Source organism: Oncorhynchus masou, unplaced genomic scaffold, assembly GCF_036934945.1.
Source record: "Oncorhynchus masou masou isolate Uvic2021 unplaced genomic scaffold, UVic_Omas_1.1 unplaced_scaffold_1779, whole genome shotgun sequence".
Taxonomy (NCBI): domain Eukaryota; kingdom Metazoa; phylum Chordata; class Actinopteri; order Salmoniformes; family Salmonidae; genus Oncorhynchus; species Oncorhynchus masou.
The window spans coordinates 60757-75333 of record NW_027007976.1 but is presented as its reverse complement, the minus strand read 5'-3'; the positions used below and the strand labels follow the sequence as shown (position 1 = coordinate 75333).

At 37.6% G+C, this 14577-nt stretch overlaps 1 protein-coding gene across 1 annotated transcript; it reads left to right on the top strand.

The window, feature by feature from the left end:
• The first annotated feature begins 1450 nt into the window (after window positions 1-1450).
• Window positions 1451-7728, top strand: LOC135532239 (B-cell receptor CD22-like). Its single transcript, XM_064959832.1, has 9 exons — window positions 1451-1473; window positions 4271-4348; window positions 4635-4967; window positions 5050-5298; window positions 5575-5838; window positions 6158-6248; window positions 6411-6450; window positions 6578-6658; window positions 6766-7728. The coding sequence occupies exons 2-9, from the start codon at window positions 4294-4296 to the stop codon at window positions 6859-6861; spliced, it is 1209 nt and encodes a 402-aa protein (XP_064815904.1). The 5' UTR covers window positions 1451-1473; window positions 4271-4293; the 3' UTR covers window positions 6862-7728.
• Window positions 7729-14577: the final 6849 nt, after the last annotated feature.

Sequence of the window (14577 nt, the reverse complement as noted above, 5' to 3'; positions counted from 1 at the left end):
CTGTCAGAGTGACCATCGAGTTCTTGGTCACCTACCTGACCAAGGCCCTTCTCCTCCGATTGCTCCGTTCTTCCATTTAAGAACGATGGAGGCCACTGTGTTCTTGGGGCCCTTCAATGCTGCAGACATGTTTTGTACCCTTCCCCAAATCTTTGCCTAGACCCAATCCTGTCTCGGAGCTCTACAGACAATTCCTTCGCCGTCATGGCTTGGTTTTTTGGACCTTATATAGACAGGAATTTAGCACAGGTGGACTCCAATCACATTTTAAGGACGATCAATGGAACCATGATACACCTGAGCTCAATTTTGAATCTCATAACAAAGGTTATGAATACTTGTGTAAAAAAAAACAGTTTTTGCTTTGTCTTTATGGTGTATTCTGTGTAGAATGATGAGGGAAATTGTTCTTTATTCCATTTTAGAATAAGGCTTTAACGTAACAAAATGTCGGAATAGGTAAAGGGGTCTGAATACTTACACTGTATTAATGTTTTGAGGGAAATAGTGACACAAGGAATAAATACAGAGTGAATAACGAATATCAATAACGAGTTACAATAACATCTGTTTCACAGTACAGAGTCGATGTGCAGGGCTGCGAGGTAATGAGGTGTTTGTGTACATACATATAAGGGAAAGGGGGATACCTAGTCAGTTGCACAACTGAATGCATTCAACTGAAATGTGTCTTCTACATTTAATTCAACCCCTCTGAATCAGAGAGGGGCGTGGGGCTGTACAAATGAACGTAATCGTCGCCCGGGAGCAGTTGTTGTTGTGGGTTAAATAAAGGTGAAATAAAATAAATTTAAAAAAATGTTGTTATTAACCCAACATTATTGAGGACATTATTATTAGGATAGTGCAGTAATGTTGAGATACCAGTAGGGAGAGCTCTAGTCTAGAACACTGGAACCTTCAGTATTAATTGAATGGGTTCTAATTGAATGAGATCATAGAACTTTGACCTGTATATACAGAACTCAGAAGGACAAGACAACACTTTCTAAGCAATTGTTCACAATCTAAATAGTATAGAGGGCTTGCAGGTGTGTCACAAATCACCTAGCAACCACACCAAGCCCTCTGTAGTCGACACATTGTTTAAATGGTTCTCTGTGTTGTCAAAATATCACGTTGGAAATATGACACATTTAGCTATTTTTAAAAATGGAGTCCCACTCCTCAAATGAAGAAAAGTACATATAGATATGCAGTCTGTTGCACAATTTCTGTTGAAATACAGTAACATCCCTTTACTGATGTACTGATCTGGTTATCTTGCATGTTAATGACTTAAAGAGGAAGTATAAGGGCAGTTAAATATGTGTCAACAAAATAACTCACACTAACTGACAGTAAGTTGACTCACTGTACAAGACCTCTGCCCTTCACTTCACTCTGTAAGTACAGTTGTCAATATCTTGAAATATAGTTTGGGGTTATTTGTTTTTAGTCATGTAATTGAGGGTAATGTATCATTTTACTTGTTGTTCAGTTTTGAGCTGTGTTTTATGTCCAGTATTTATAGTGTCTCAGTGTAGGAGTGTTGATCTACATAGGGATGAGATGATTAACCAGGGTAAAAAAGACATGCAAACAAACATTGTAGCTCTGCAGTGTGTGTGTTCATGTGGGCCTGTGTGTGTGTCTGCGTGTGACACAGTTGATTTATCTGACCAAAAGTATGTGGACACCTGCTCATCAAACAAATCATAAAAAAATCATGGGCATTAATATGGAGTTTGTCCCTGCTATAACAGCCTACACGTTTGGGAAGGCTTTCCACTAGATGTTGGAACATTGCTGCTTGGACTTGCTTCCATTCAGCCACAAGAGCATTAGTGATGTTGGGCACTGATGTTGGGCGATTAGGCTTGGCTTGCAGTCGGCATTCCAATTCATCCCGAAGGTGTTCGATGTGGTTGAGGTCAGGGCTCTGTCAGTTCTTCCACACCTATCTTGACAAACCATTTCTGTATGGACCTCGCTTTATCCACGGGGGCATTGTCATGCTGTAACAGGAAAGGGCCCAAACTGTTGCCTCAAAATTGGAAGCACATAATTGTCTAGAATATCATTGGATGCCGTATCGTTAACATTTCCTTTCAATGGAACTAAGGGGCCCGAACCATGAAAAACAGCCCCAGACCTTTATTCTTCCTCCACCAAACTTTAGTTGGCACTTTTGGGGGGCTGGTAGTGTTCTATCATCCACCAAACCCAGAAACGTCCGTCGAACTGCCAGATGGTGAATCGTTATTCATCACTACAGAGAACGCGTTTCCACTGCTCCAGAGTCCAATGGTGAAGAGTTTCACACCACTCCAGACAACGGTTGGCATTGCGCATGGTGATCTTAGGCTTGTGTCTGGCTGCTTGTTCATGTAAACCCTGTTCTGGCAAGGCAGAAATTTGTCAAACTGGAAAGGTGTCATCCTTTGACGGTGCCACGTTGAAGGTCACTGAAGTCTTCAGTAAGGCCATTCTACTGTTTGTCTCTGGAGATGGCATGGCTGTGTGCTCGATGTTATACACCAGTCAGCAACGGCTGTGGCATAAACAGCTGAATCCACTCATTTGAGGAGGTGTCCACATTATTTTGTATATATAGTTTCCCCACAGGAATAGTAAACCAACAAACATTTGACCAACGGAGGACGTTTTGTTGGTCCCCACAAGGTCAAATGCTATTTCTTGGGGTTCAGGGTTAAGGTTAGAATCAGTGTCAGGTTTAAGAGGGTTTCTGTTTATGCTGGTATCAACCCTTGTGTTGCACGGGCCTATTGCAACTTTCTGCCCTGTTTCTATATTGTACATCCAACCAGTCTGGAGACAGTGGGAGAACATGACAGGCCGAAGTTCAACAGGAGGAAGACAATTATTGATTAAGTGCTGAGGTTAAAAAGGTTTAACTTTAAACAAATGTTTTAATAAAATCATAATAAAACATGCAAACTGGATCAATTAAATAAACAATCCCAAGTGTCACGATCGTCGTAAAGATTGGACCAGGGCGCGTAGTGTTCCACATCTTTTAATAAATTGAAACTCACAAAACAATACAATACAATACAATACAATACAATACAATACAATACAGACCAAGCGAACCGTGCCGCTTCTTGTATGCACACAGGAAACTATCTGTAGACAAGATCCCACAAAACGCAATGAGGAAATGGCTGCCTAAATATGATCCCCAATCAGAGACAACGATAAACAGCTGTCTCTGATTGGAAACCATACCGGGCCAACAAAAATCATTAATCACCTAGATGACCCACCCTAGTCACTATCACGCCCCAACCAACATAGAGAATAAACAGCTCTCTATGGTCAGGGCGTGACAACAAGAGATGAAGGGATTAAGTGCTCAAAAAATAAGTGCTAGATTAAAGTGCATGGTATAATAAAATTAAATTTTAAATATAAGACTAAACCAGTTCGAATCAGTGTTTACGGTTTGAATTAGGTTTTGGGTTTGGAGCTAGGGTCCGGGTTAGGGTTAATAGGTTTTGGGGTTAAGGTAAAGGAAAATAGGATTGTGAATGGGACTGAATTTTGTGTCCCCACAAGGTTAGCTTTACAAGACTGTGTGTGTGTGTGTGTGTGTGTGTGTGTGTGTGTGTGTGTGTGTGTGTGTGTGTGTGTGTGTGTGTGTGTGTGTGTGTGTGTGTGTGTGTGTGTGTGTGTGTGTGTGTGAGTGAGTCACTTGCTGTTTAGCCTCATAGCTTGAGGATAGGAGCTGTCATTGAACCTGGTGGTCAGTCTTAGGCTGCTGTAGAGCTTGACGGACCGTAGAGGATTGAACATTTATCCTCCTATATGGGGGTTCTGAGAATAAAACAGCTTCAGAACAATCAATGTAGAAATGTTTGTCTGCAGTTTTACACATCTGTTCAATAAGTGATTGTTGCTGTTGTTGTTTTTGATGATGATGGTGGTGATGACGACAATGATGATGGTGATGACTATTGTATCCATTAGGAAATTATTTTTGCATCATACATCATGTCAGGTTAAATAGACAGATGTAGACAGACATGCAACACGTCACACACATTACATACTGTACATAGTGATATAGACTTACAGACAGACAGTATTCACATAGACAACCATATAACACAATGCCACACAACACAATATGAGCCTGGTTCATTTTCAGTAATGAGGCCCTGTACCCCATTTACAGTTTCTACTTCAATGTATCAGGTGGAGTTATTCACCAGCTATAGAGTGAGTTGTTGTTTATGTTTCTAAGACTGCAGGGTGGGAGATGCAACAATGTCCTTGAGAACAGCAGGAAGTGTGTTGGTGGTCTTTCTCTGGTCTGTAGCAGGTACCGTCTCATTCTTATATTTTAGTTTCCCAGTTCGTCAAACTACAGATATTTCTAAAAGCATAACCATTTTTATGTTCTACTGACAACACACTTGGTATCTCCACTTCACTTTAAATAGTTATCTTTCACACCTCACTAAGTGAATCTTAATCTGTGGTTTCCACTCACACTCAGCCAAAGAGTATCTATGTCTCAACTCAGCAACTATGGAACAAAGTGTTAGTGTGAGTCACAAGACCTTGAACTTAATGTAACGTCCTTGTGATGTCTAACTGTGTTTCAGTGGTACTGAGTCAGAATGGCTGGAGTGTTACATACACCACTCAGAGTATCTGTACCTTGAAGGGGTCAACAGTGGAGATGTCCTGCTCTTACACATATCCCAGAGGTTATATCGTCACAACAACCTTCTGGTTCACCAAAAAGTATAATGTGGAGAATTATGTAAATCTGAGAGACGACCCAGACTACAAAGGTCGTGTGACGTACCGTAGAGATGGGATGAATGTCCACACCCTGAAAATCACAGACCTGAGAGAGAGTGACTCAGCTAAGTACAAGTTCAGATTTATAACAGATCAGACCACCATCCCTGGAACAACTCTGACTGTCACAGGTAACACTGCAGGTCACATCCTATCAATACTGCAAACGATTACTTAATGATGTACTCAGTGTTTTAATCCTCTTTCATTTAGGTCTGCAGGTGAAGGTGACTCCTGCCACTGTGACAGAGGGACAGCAGGTGACACTGACCTGTAGCACCACCTGTACTCTGAGTGACAACTCCAACCCCACCTACATCTGGTACAAGAACGGACATGTAACCAACCAATCTACCAGTCTGATCCTAAACCCAGTCAGCAGTGAGGATGCAGGCAGATACTCCTGTTCTGTAGAAGGACATGAGGATCTCCCCTCTGCTGAAGAGACTCTCACTGTCACATGTGAGGATGTGTGATACATCTCCAGTTGTATTCTTTTAGTAACATCTTCTCTCATCTATTCTATCTATTATTTTAATCTATGTCCCAGTTCGATGATTGTACTCATCTCATTACTGTAGTAACTACAAGTACTTCACAAACACTATTGTTACATTATTGTCTAAGTTATACATATTTATATTAATATTGAATTTATTTTAATGATAAGTCCAAGTTCCACGATGCTCCTCATGTAAAGCTCTATGTATGAACAATGTGTTACATATTGTCCACCAGATGGCCCAAAGAACACCTCAGTGTCAGTCAGTCCCTCTGGTGAAATAGTGGAGGGCAGTTCAGTGACTCTGACCTGCAGCAGTGATGCCAACCCACCTGTGGACAAATACACCTGGTACAAGAAGAACGTAACCTCACCAAAAGCATCAGGACAGAGTTACAGCATCACTAACATCATCTCTGAGGACAGAGGAGAATACTACTGTGAGGCCCAGAATACAATAGCTTCTAAGAACTCTATAGCTCAGATGATCATTGTAACAGGTAAAGTTACATATTCAATACTTCAATACAAAACTACATGATTCATTCTAATGTTAATACTTTGAATTTGTCTTTTTGTAAACTTTGGTTTATAATTAAACATTGGGTGCACAAAACATTAAGAACACCTGTTGTTTCCATGACATAGACAGACTGACCAGGTGAATCCAGGTGAATCTTTGATCCCCTTTTGATGTCACTTGTTAAATCCTCTTCAATCAGTGTGGATGAAGGGGAGGAGACAGGTTTTACCAAATTATATTTGTTTTTAGCTCATTATATCATGCCATTTACTCATATCATCCATATTGTATTATAGGGAAACAAACCTCAGTTCTGACTGCAGCTGTAGGAATCACAGTGTTTATTCTGGTTCTCATCCTCTTTCTCCCTTGCTTCATGTGGTTCAGGTGACATACATTTTGTTTTCACCTTAGCACCCTGATTTGTTATGAATGCATTAATATATTCATTCATTCATTCATTCATTAATGTGCAAAACTTTATTTGTAACATGTCAACTTCCATTAGAGGTCAGTAGAGAGCAGAACTCACTCTGTCCTTCATTACAGGAGATCCACGGGAGGAAGTGATGTCACAGCAGACACACAGGTGATGATATCAGCTATGCCTCCACCTCCACACCTGGTGACATGAATTTACTATGTCACGACAGTCTCTCTCATACTATTTTCACTGTTACCATGACAACTCTCTCTCTCTCTTTCTCTCTGCACAGAGTGTCCATCCTGATCCTAACAGTGACACGTACACAGCACTGAACATGAAGACCAGGTCACCAGAGTATGACACCCTGGCAGTAAGTGTGTGTTTGTGTTTGTGTGTTTGTTTGTGTTTTTGTGTGTGTTTGTGTCCATACAAATGTTATAGAGTGGTGTGTAATGTGACCATTGTGTTTTCTTTCAGAATGTGAGGGTCTCCTCTAGTGACACAGTCCCTCAGATAGATGCTGAGCCCTCAGATTATGAGAACTGTAGAGAACCACCACATAACCTGGACTGAAGGGAACCACCACAGAACCTAGACTGAAGAGGACCACCACAGAACCTGGACTGAAGAGACTCACCACAGAACCTGGACTGAATGGAACTACCACATAACCTGGACTGAAGAGACTCACCACAGAACCTGGACTGAAGAGACTCACCACAGAACCTAGACTGAAGAGAACCACCACAGAACCTGGATGAAGAGCTTCAGCACCAAACCAAAGCTAGGATGTACACCTCTATTCTCCTGCTATCATACTGCTATCATACTGCTATCATACTGCTATCATATCTAGAAGACTTTCCAGATAATGAGCTTTAACATTTAGAAAATCATGTCATTATTTTTATTTTCTTGCAAAGTTAAGGAAAGGGAAACTCTCCTCTCAACCTTGTCTTATCACTCCATTCCTAGTCAATTGTACAACTGAATGCATTCAACTGAAATGTGTCTTCCGCATTTAACCCAACCCCTCTGAATCAGAGCGATGCGGGAGGCTGCCATAATCGACATCCTCATCTTCGGTGCCCGGTGAACAATGGGTTAACTGCCTTGCTCAGGGGAAGAACGACACATTTTTGTAATTATGCTTATTGGTGACATGTCAAGAAGTGTTTCCTAAGCTTTAACTTCTGAGTAAATGCTGGAGTTGAATTCTCTTTCCTTGTAATGATAATTGTGTATATTGATGAGAAATAAGATAGATTATGCTTCTGCTCTTTTTCAATGGGATTTGACCATTTGTAGATTCTCTGTAACACATAAAGCTTTTCTGTTTACTCTCTGTAGATTCATATTATGTTTCTGCTCTTTTTCAATGAGATTTGACCATTTGTAGATTCTCTGTAACACATAAAGCTTTTCTGTTTACTCTCTGTAGATTCATATTATGTTTCTGCTCTTTTTCTATGGGATTTGCCTTTTCCAGATGTTATAACAAAAATAGGCCGACATTTCTCAGTGACTAATATTGATAACAGCTTTTTATTACTTCTAGCTCTTGGACCAGGTTTCTCCTAATTATTTACTTTGTATTCCTGTCAGACATTATTGCACATTTTATATTCATTATTATAGATACATTAAATACGTTTACCTTTGCAGTTTTTACAATTTGGTTTGGTGTCAATACAGTATAAGCGCCAAGTTGTAAATAAGCTCAAAGTTTAAGACAATAAATACATTCATTAGTTCATTAACTATTAATACATTGATTCATAACTATTTCCACTCTGCTGTTGTTTCTTGTATTTCTGCCTATTAGACACATGTCACCATTGAACAGAACAACACCCAGCACTGATCCTCACCAGTTACATTCGCTTACGCACGCTAGTGGTCCGCAACTAACACAACTAATAACCCATCTGCAACCGCCCGACTGTGATAAAGTGAAACTCTGAGGCCTGCACCCAAACCTAACTCTAAAATATAGAATATGCACTCTAGGCTACAGTCAAAGATGGCAGAACACATTTATTTGTTTTGTTTTTTACGCTAGTGGCTGATATTTTTTTGCCTGATTTAATTATAGTTTTTGCCTTTCATTTCTGACATTTTGGTAGGCTATTTGTTAGTCTATAATTTCTAGATATATGTAGTTTCTCTTTTGCCCTAGAAGACTAAAGCCTAAACAGAATAATGTAATTGATCAATAGAAGGAATGCTAATCTAGGTGACATCTCAAGTTTAGGGACTGGGGAGAAACTACAATAACGCAAAAAACAGGAAAGATATTCTGTGAAAAATGTCCAAATGACATCAGTTTGACCAGTTGTAAGGAAAAAGAGAGCTGTGACAACATAGTATAGACAGGCTGTACTACCAGACCCCACCACAGGGGGCATAGTAAAGACAAGCTGCACTACCAGACCCCACCACAGGGTGCATATAATATACAGACTGTACTACCAAACCCCACCACAGGGGATAGAGTATAGACAGGCTGTACTACCAGACCCCACCACAGGGGGCATAGTAAAGACAAGCTGCACGACCAGACCCCATCACAGGGATCCTAGTATTGACAGAATGTACTACCTTTTTGGACAATGCTATTGGTTCCATTGTACATTTGGGACTTTGCTATTGGTTCCATTGTACTTTTGGGACACTGCTATTGATTTCATTGTATGTATTTGGACTGTGCCTCCTGATCATCTTACTGTTCAGGGGGTGGTGCTGGAGAGCACCCAGACAGCTAGATGCAGAGAACCTCTGAACCCCCCTCCCCAGTCCCCCAATAAGTCTCCACAGGGGTAAAGACACCTGTCTTTGTCAAAACATTAACTATCATTAATAAACATATATAAGCAAGTTTTATGAATCAAATCATAACTTTTAATAAAAAAGAAAAATAACAGACAAATGCCGGATTGTGCAGGCAGGAGCACAGGCATGAGTACGCAGTTGTTTTCATATGTCCTCCATAGAGATGGATAGATGGATAGAGGACTCTGGTGCCCAAAAGCTAGTTCTAGCATGGGCAGCACCATTGAGGACTTTCACATTCAAGGTTCTCTCTCTCTCTCTCTCTCTCTCTCTCTCTCGACCTCTGAATGTTCGGTTTGGAACAGCCAACTGAAATGTACTCCTGAGGTGCTGATCTGTTCCACCCTCTATAATCACTGTGATTATTATTTGACCCTGTTGGTCATCTATGAACCTTTGAACATCTTTGGCTCCTGAGTGGTGCAGCAGTCTAAGGCACTGCATCTCAGTGCTAGAGGCATCACTACAGACCCTGGTTTGATCCTGGGCTGTATCAGTACCGGCCGTAATCGGGAGTCCAATAGGGCGGTGCACAATTGGCCCAGCGTCGCCCGGGTTAAGGTAGGGTTTTGCCAAGGTAGACTGTCATTGTAAAATAGGATTTTTTCTAAATGTATTTGCCTAGTTAAATAAAGGTTAAAAAAATAAATACAAATAACGATCTGGCTTGGCTGCTGTCCCTGTACAGGGATCAACATCAGGGGAAATTTCAGAGTGACAAGTAATAGTACTCGATAAAACTCAAACTTTCATTAAAACACACATGCAGGGTACTCAATTAAATCTACACTCGTTGTGAATCTAGCCAACATGTCAGATTTTTAAAATGCTTTTCGGTGAAAGCATGAGAAGCTATTATCTGATAGCATGCAACCCCACGAAATACACGAAGGGGACGTAAACAAAATAATTTGCGTAGCCGGCGCTACACAAAACGCAGAAATAAAATATAAAACATTCATTACCTTTGACGAGCTTCTTTGTTGGCACTCCTATATGTCCCATAAACATCACAATTGGGTCTTTTTTTCGATTAAATCGGTCCATGTATACCCAAAATGTCCATTCATGAAGACCGTCTGATCCAGGAAAAAACTCTGTTTCAAAACGCAACGTCATTTTTTAAAATTAAAAACGTTGTCTATAAACTTTGACAAAACACTTCAAACTACTTTTGTAATCCAACTTTAGGTATTAGTAAACGTTAATAATCGATCAAATTGATCACGGAGCGATCTGTATTCAATAGCAGCAAGTCAACAAATCATGGACGATTTTCTCTCTTCCATAACTTTCTCCTGTGTACTCGATGACAGGAAGTGCCTATTTCTCATTTCACCAACGATTAACTTCAACCCAATTCCCAACACTGGCGACATCGTGCGGAAGCTGTAGGAACTGTAAACTGGGCCGTATCTATTTTCTCTTGCCATAGACAATACAGAGACTGGCGGAGTGATATTTTTTTTGTTTTTTTGTGAACAGATTTCTTTGGGGTTTTGCCTGCTACAGACGTTCTGTTATAGTCACATACATGATGTAACCAGTTTTAGAAACTTCAGATTGTTTTCTATCCACACATACTAATCATATGCATATACTATATTCCTGACATGAGTAGCAGGACGTTGAAATTTTGCGTGATTTTTAACAAAAAGCTGAAAAATTCACACGCTCTTTAAGAGGTTGCAATGTACTCGTATAATCTCCACCCATCACAGCCAGAAGAGGACTGGCCACCCCTCAGAGGCTAGTTCGTCTCTAGGTTTCATCCTAGGTTCCCGGACTTTCTAGGGAGTTTTTCCTAGCCACCGTGCTTCTACATCTGCATTGCTTGCTGTTTGTGGATTTAGGCTGGGTTTCTGTATAAGCACTTTTGGGACATCTGCTGATGTAAAAAAGGCTTGATAAATACATTTTATTTTATTTGAATGTGATTTTAGCTGTTAAATCAGGGCCTGTGTAATGAGCTGTTAAATCAGGGCCTGTGTTTGAGCTGTTAAATCAGGGCCTGTGTTTGAGCTGCTAAATCAGGGCCTGTGTTATGAGCTGTTAAATCAGGGCCTGTGTTATGAGCTGTTAAATCAGGGCCTGTGTTTGAGCTGTTAAATCAGGGCCTGTGTTTGAGCTGTTAAATCAGGGCCTGTGTTTGAGCTGTTAAATCAGGGCCTGTGTTTTGTTAAATCAGCTGTTAAATCAGGGCCTGTGTTTGAGCTGTTAAATCAGGGCCTGTGTTTGAGCTGTTAAATCAGGGCCTGTGTTTGAGCTGTTAAATCAGGGCCTGTGTTTGAGCTGTTAAATCAGGGCCTGTGTTTAAGCTGTTATTTCAGGGCCTGTGTTTTTAGGTTCAAAGTTTGGTTTATTTGTCATATATATATATATATATATATATATATATATATATATATATATATATATATATATATATATATATATATAAATACATTGAACTGCTTAATGACAAGCGACTCACCATTAATATCAGTCAGTTAAGATGACCTTTATGAATTAAACACATAGATGTACTTTGACCGTAGCTTAGGCCTCCATTATTTGATGTATTGCATCAAATAATGGAGGCCTAAGCTACGGTCAAAGTACATCTATGTGTTTAATTCATAAAGGTCATCTTAACTGACTGATATTAACGGACTGATATTAACTGACTGATATTAATAACTGACTGATATTATCTGACTGATATTAACTGACTGATATTAACTGACTGATATTATCTGACTGATATTAACTGACTGATATTATCTGACTGATATTACTGACTGATAACTGACTGATATTATCTGACTGATATTAACTGACTGATATTAACTGACTGATATTAACTGACTGATATTAACTGACTGATATTAACTGACTGATATTTAACTGACTGATATTAACTGACTGATATTAACTGACTGATATTAACAACTGACTGATTATCTGACTGATAACTGACTGATATTAACTGACTGATATTAACTGACTGATATTAACTGACTGATATTATATTAACTGACTGATATTAATAACTGACTGATATTAACTGACTGATATTAACTGACTGATATTACTGACTGATATTAATCTGACTGATAACTGACTGATATTAACTGACTGATATAACTGACTGATATTAACTGACTGATATTAACTGACTGATATTAACTGACTGATATTAACTGACTGATATTAATAACTGACTGATATTAACTGACTGATATTAATAACTGACTGATATTATCTGACTGATATTAACTGACTGATATTAATAACTGACTGATATTAACTGACTGATATTAACTGACTGATATTATTAACTGACTGATATTATAACTGACTGATATTATCTGACTGATATTAACTGACTGATATTAATAACTGACTGATATTATCTGACTGATATTAACTGACTGATATTAACTGACTGATATTAATAACTGACTGATATTAATAACTGACTGATATTAACTGACTGATATTAATAACTGACTGATATTATCTGACTGATATTAACTGACTGATATTTAACTGACTGATATTATATTATATAACTGACTGATATTATCTGACTGATATTACTGACTGATATTAACTGACTGATATTAATAACTGACTGATATTATCTGACTGATATTAACTGACTGATACTTAATAACTGACTGATATTATAACTGACTGATATTAATAACTGACTGATATTAACTGACTGATATTAATAACTGACTGATATTAACTGACTGATATTAATAACTGACTGATATTAACTGACTGATATTAATAACTGACTGATATTATCTGACTGATATTAACTGACTGATATTAATAACTGACTGATATTAATAACTGACTGATATTAACTGACTGATATTAACTGACTGATATTATAACTGACTGATATTAACTGACTGATATTAACTGACTGATATTAATAACTGACTGATATTAATAACTGACTGATATTAACTGACTGATATTAACTGACTGATATTAATAACTGACTGATATTAACTGACTGATATTAACTGACTGATATTAATAACTGACTGATATTAACTGACTGATATTAACTGACTGATATTAATAACTGACTGATATTAACTGACTGATATTAACTGTTGACTGACTGACTGATATTAACTGACTGATATTACTGACTGATATTAACTGACTGATATTAATAACTGACTGATATTAACTGACTGATATTAATAACTGACTGATATTAACTGACTGATATTATCTGACTGATATTAATAACTGACTGATATTAACTGACTGATATTAAAAACTGACTGATATTAATAACTGACTGATATTATCTGACTGATATTAACTGACTGATATTAACTGACTGATATTATCTGACTGATATTAATAACTGACTGATATTAATAACTGACTGATATTAATAACTGACTGATATTAACTGACTGATATTAATAACTGACTGATATTAACTGACTGATATTAACTGACTGATATTAACTGACTGATATTAACTGACTGATATTAACTGACTGATATTAACTGACTGATATTAATAACTGACTGATATTAACTGACTGATATTAACTGACTGATATTAACTGACTGATATTAACTGACTGATATTAATACTGATATAACTGACTGATATTAATAACTGACTGATATTAACTGACTGATATTTACTGATATAACTGACTGATATTATCTGACTGATATTAACTGACTGATATTAACTGACTGATATTACTGACTGATATTAATAACTGACTGATATTAATAACTGACTGATATTATCTGACTGATATTAACTGACTGATATTAATAACTGACTGATATTAACTGACTGATATTATCTGACTGATATTAACTGACTGATATTAATAACTGACTGATATTAACAACTGACTGATATTAATAACTGACTGATATTAATAACTGACTGATATTAATAACTGACTGATATTAACTGACTGATATTAACTGACTGATATTAATAACTGACTGATATTAACTGACTGATATTAATAACTGACTGATATTAATAACTGACTGATATTAACTGACTGATATTAACTGACTGATATTAATAACTGACTGATATTAACTGACTGATATTAATAACTGACTGATATTAACTGACTGATATTAACTGACTGATATTAACTGACTGATATTAATAACTGACTGATATTAATAACTGACTGATATTAATAACTGACTGATATTAACTGACTGATATTAATAACTGACTGATATTAATAACTGACTGATATTAACTGACTGATATTATCTGACTGATATTAACTGACTGATATTAACTGACTGATATTACTCATATTAACTAAATGATTTTACTGATATTAACTGACTGATATTATTAATTATTAATATTCCGATTTCCGATTACAACTGTACACTTTCAGTATTCTACAGTATTCTACATTCAAGCAAAAGAGACAGGTCTTA

What these genes read in the sequence shown, in the direction of transcription:
- LOC135532239 (XM_064959832.1), top strand. Translation starts at nt 4,294, where the DNA reads ATGTCCTTGAGAACAGCAGGAAGTGTGTTGGTGGTCTTTCTCTGGTCT. An exon ending in AACAACTCTGACTGTCACAG is followed by an intron (nt 4,968 to 5,049) that starts GTAACACTGCAG and finishes TCTTTCATTTAG; the next exon opens with GTCTGCAGGTGAAGGTGACT. An exon ending in CAGAGTATGACACCCTGGCA is followed by an intron (nt 6,659 to 6,765) that starts GTAAGTGTGTGT and finishes GTTTTCTTTCAG; the next exon opens with AATGTGAGGGTCTCCTCTAG.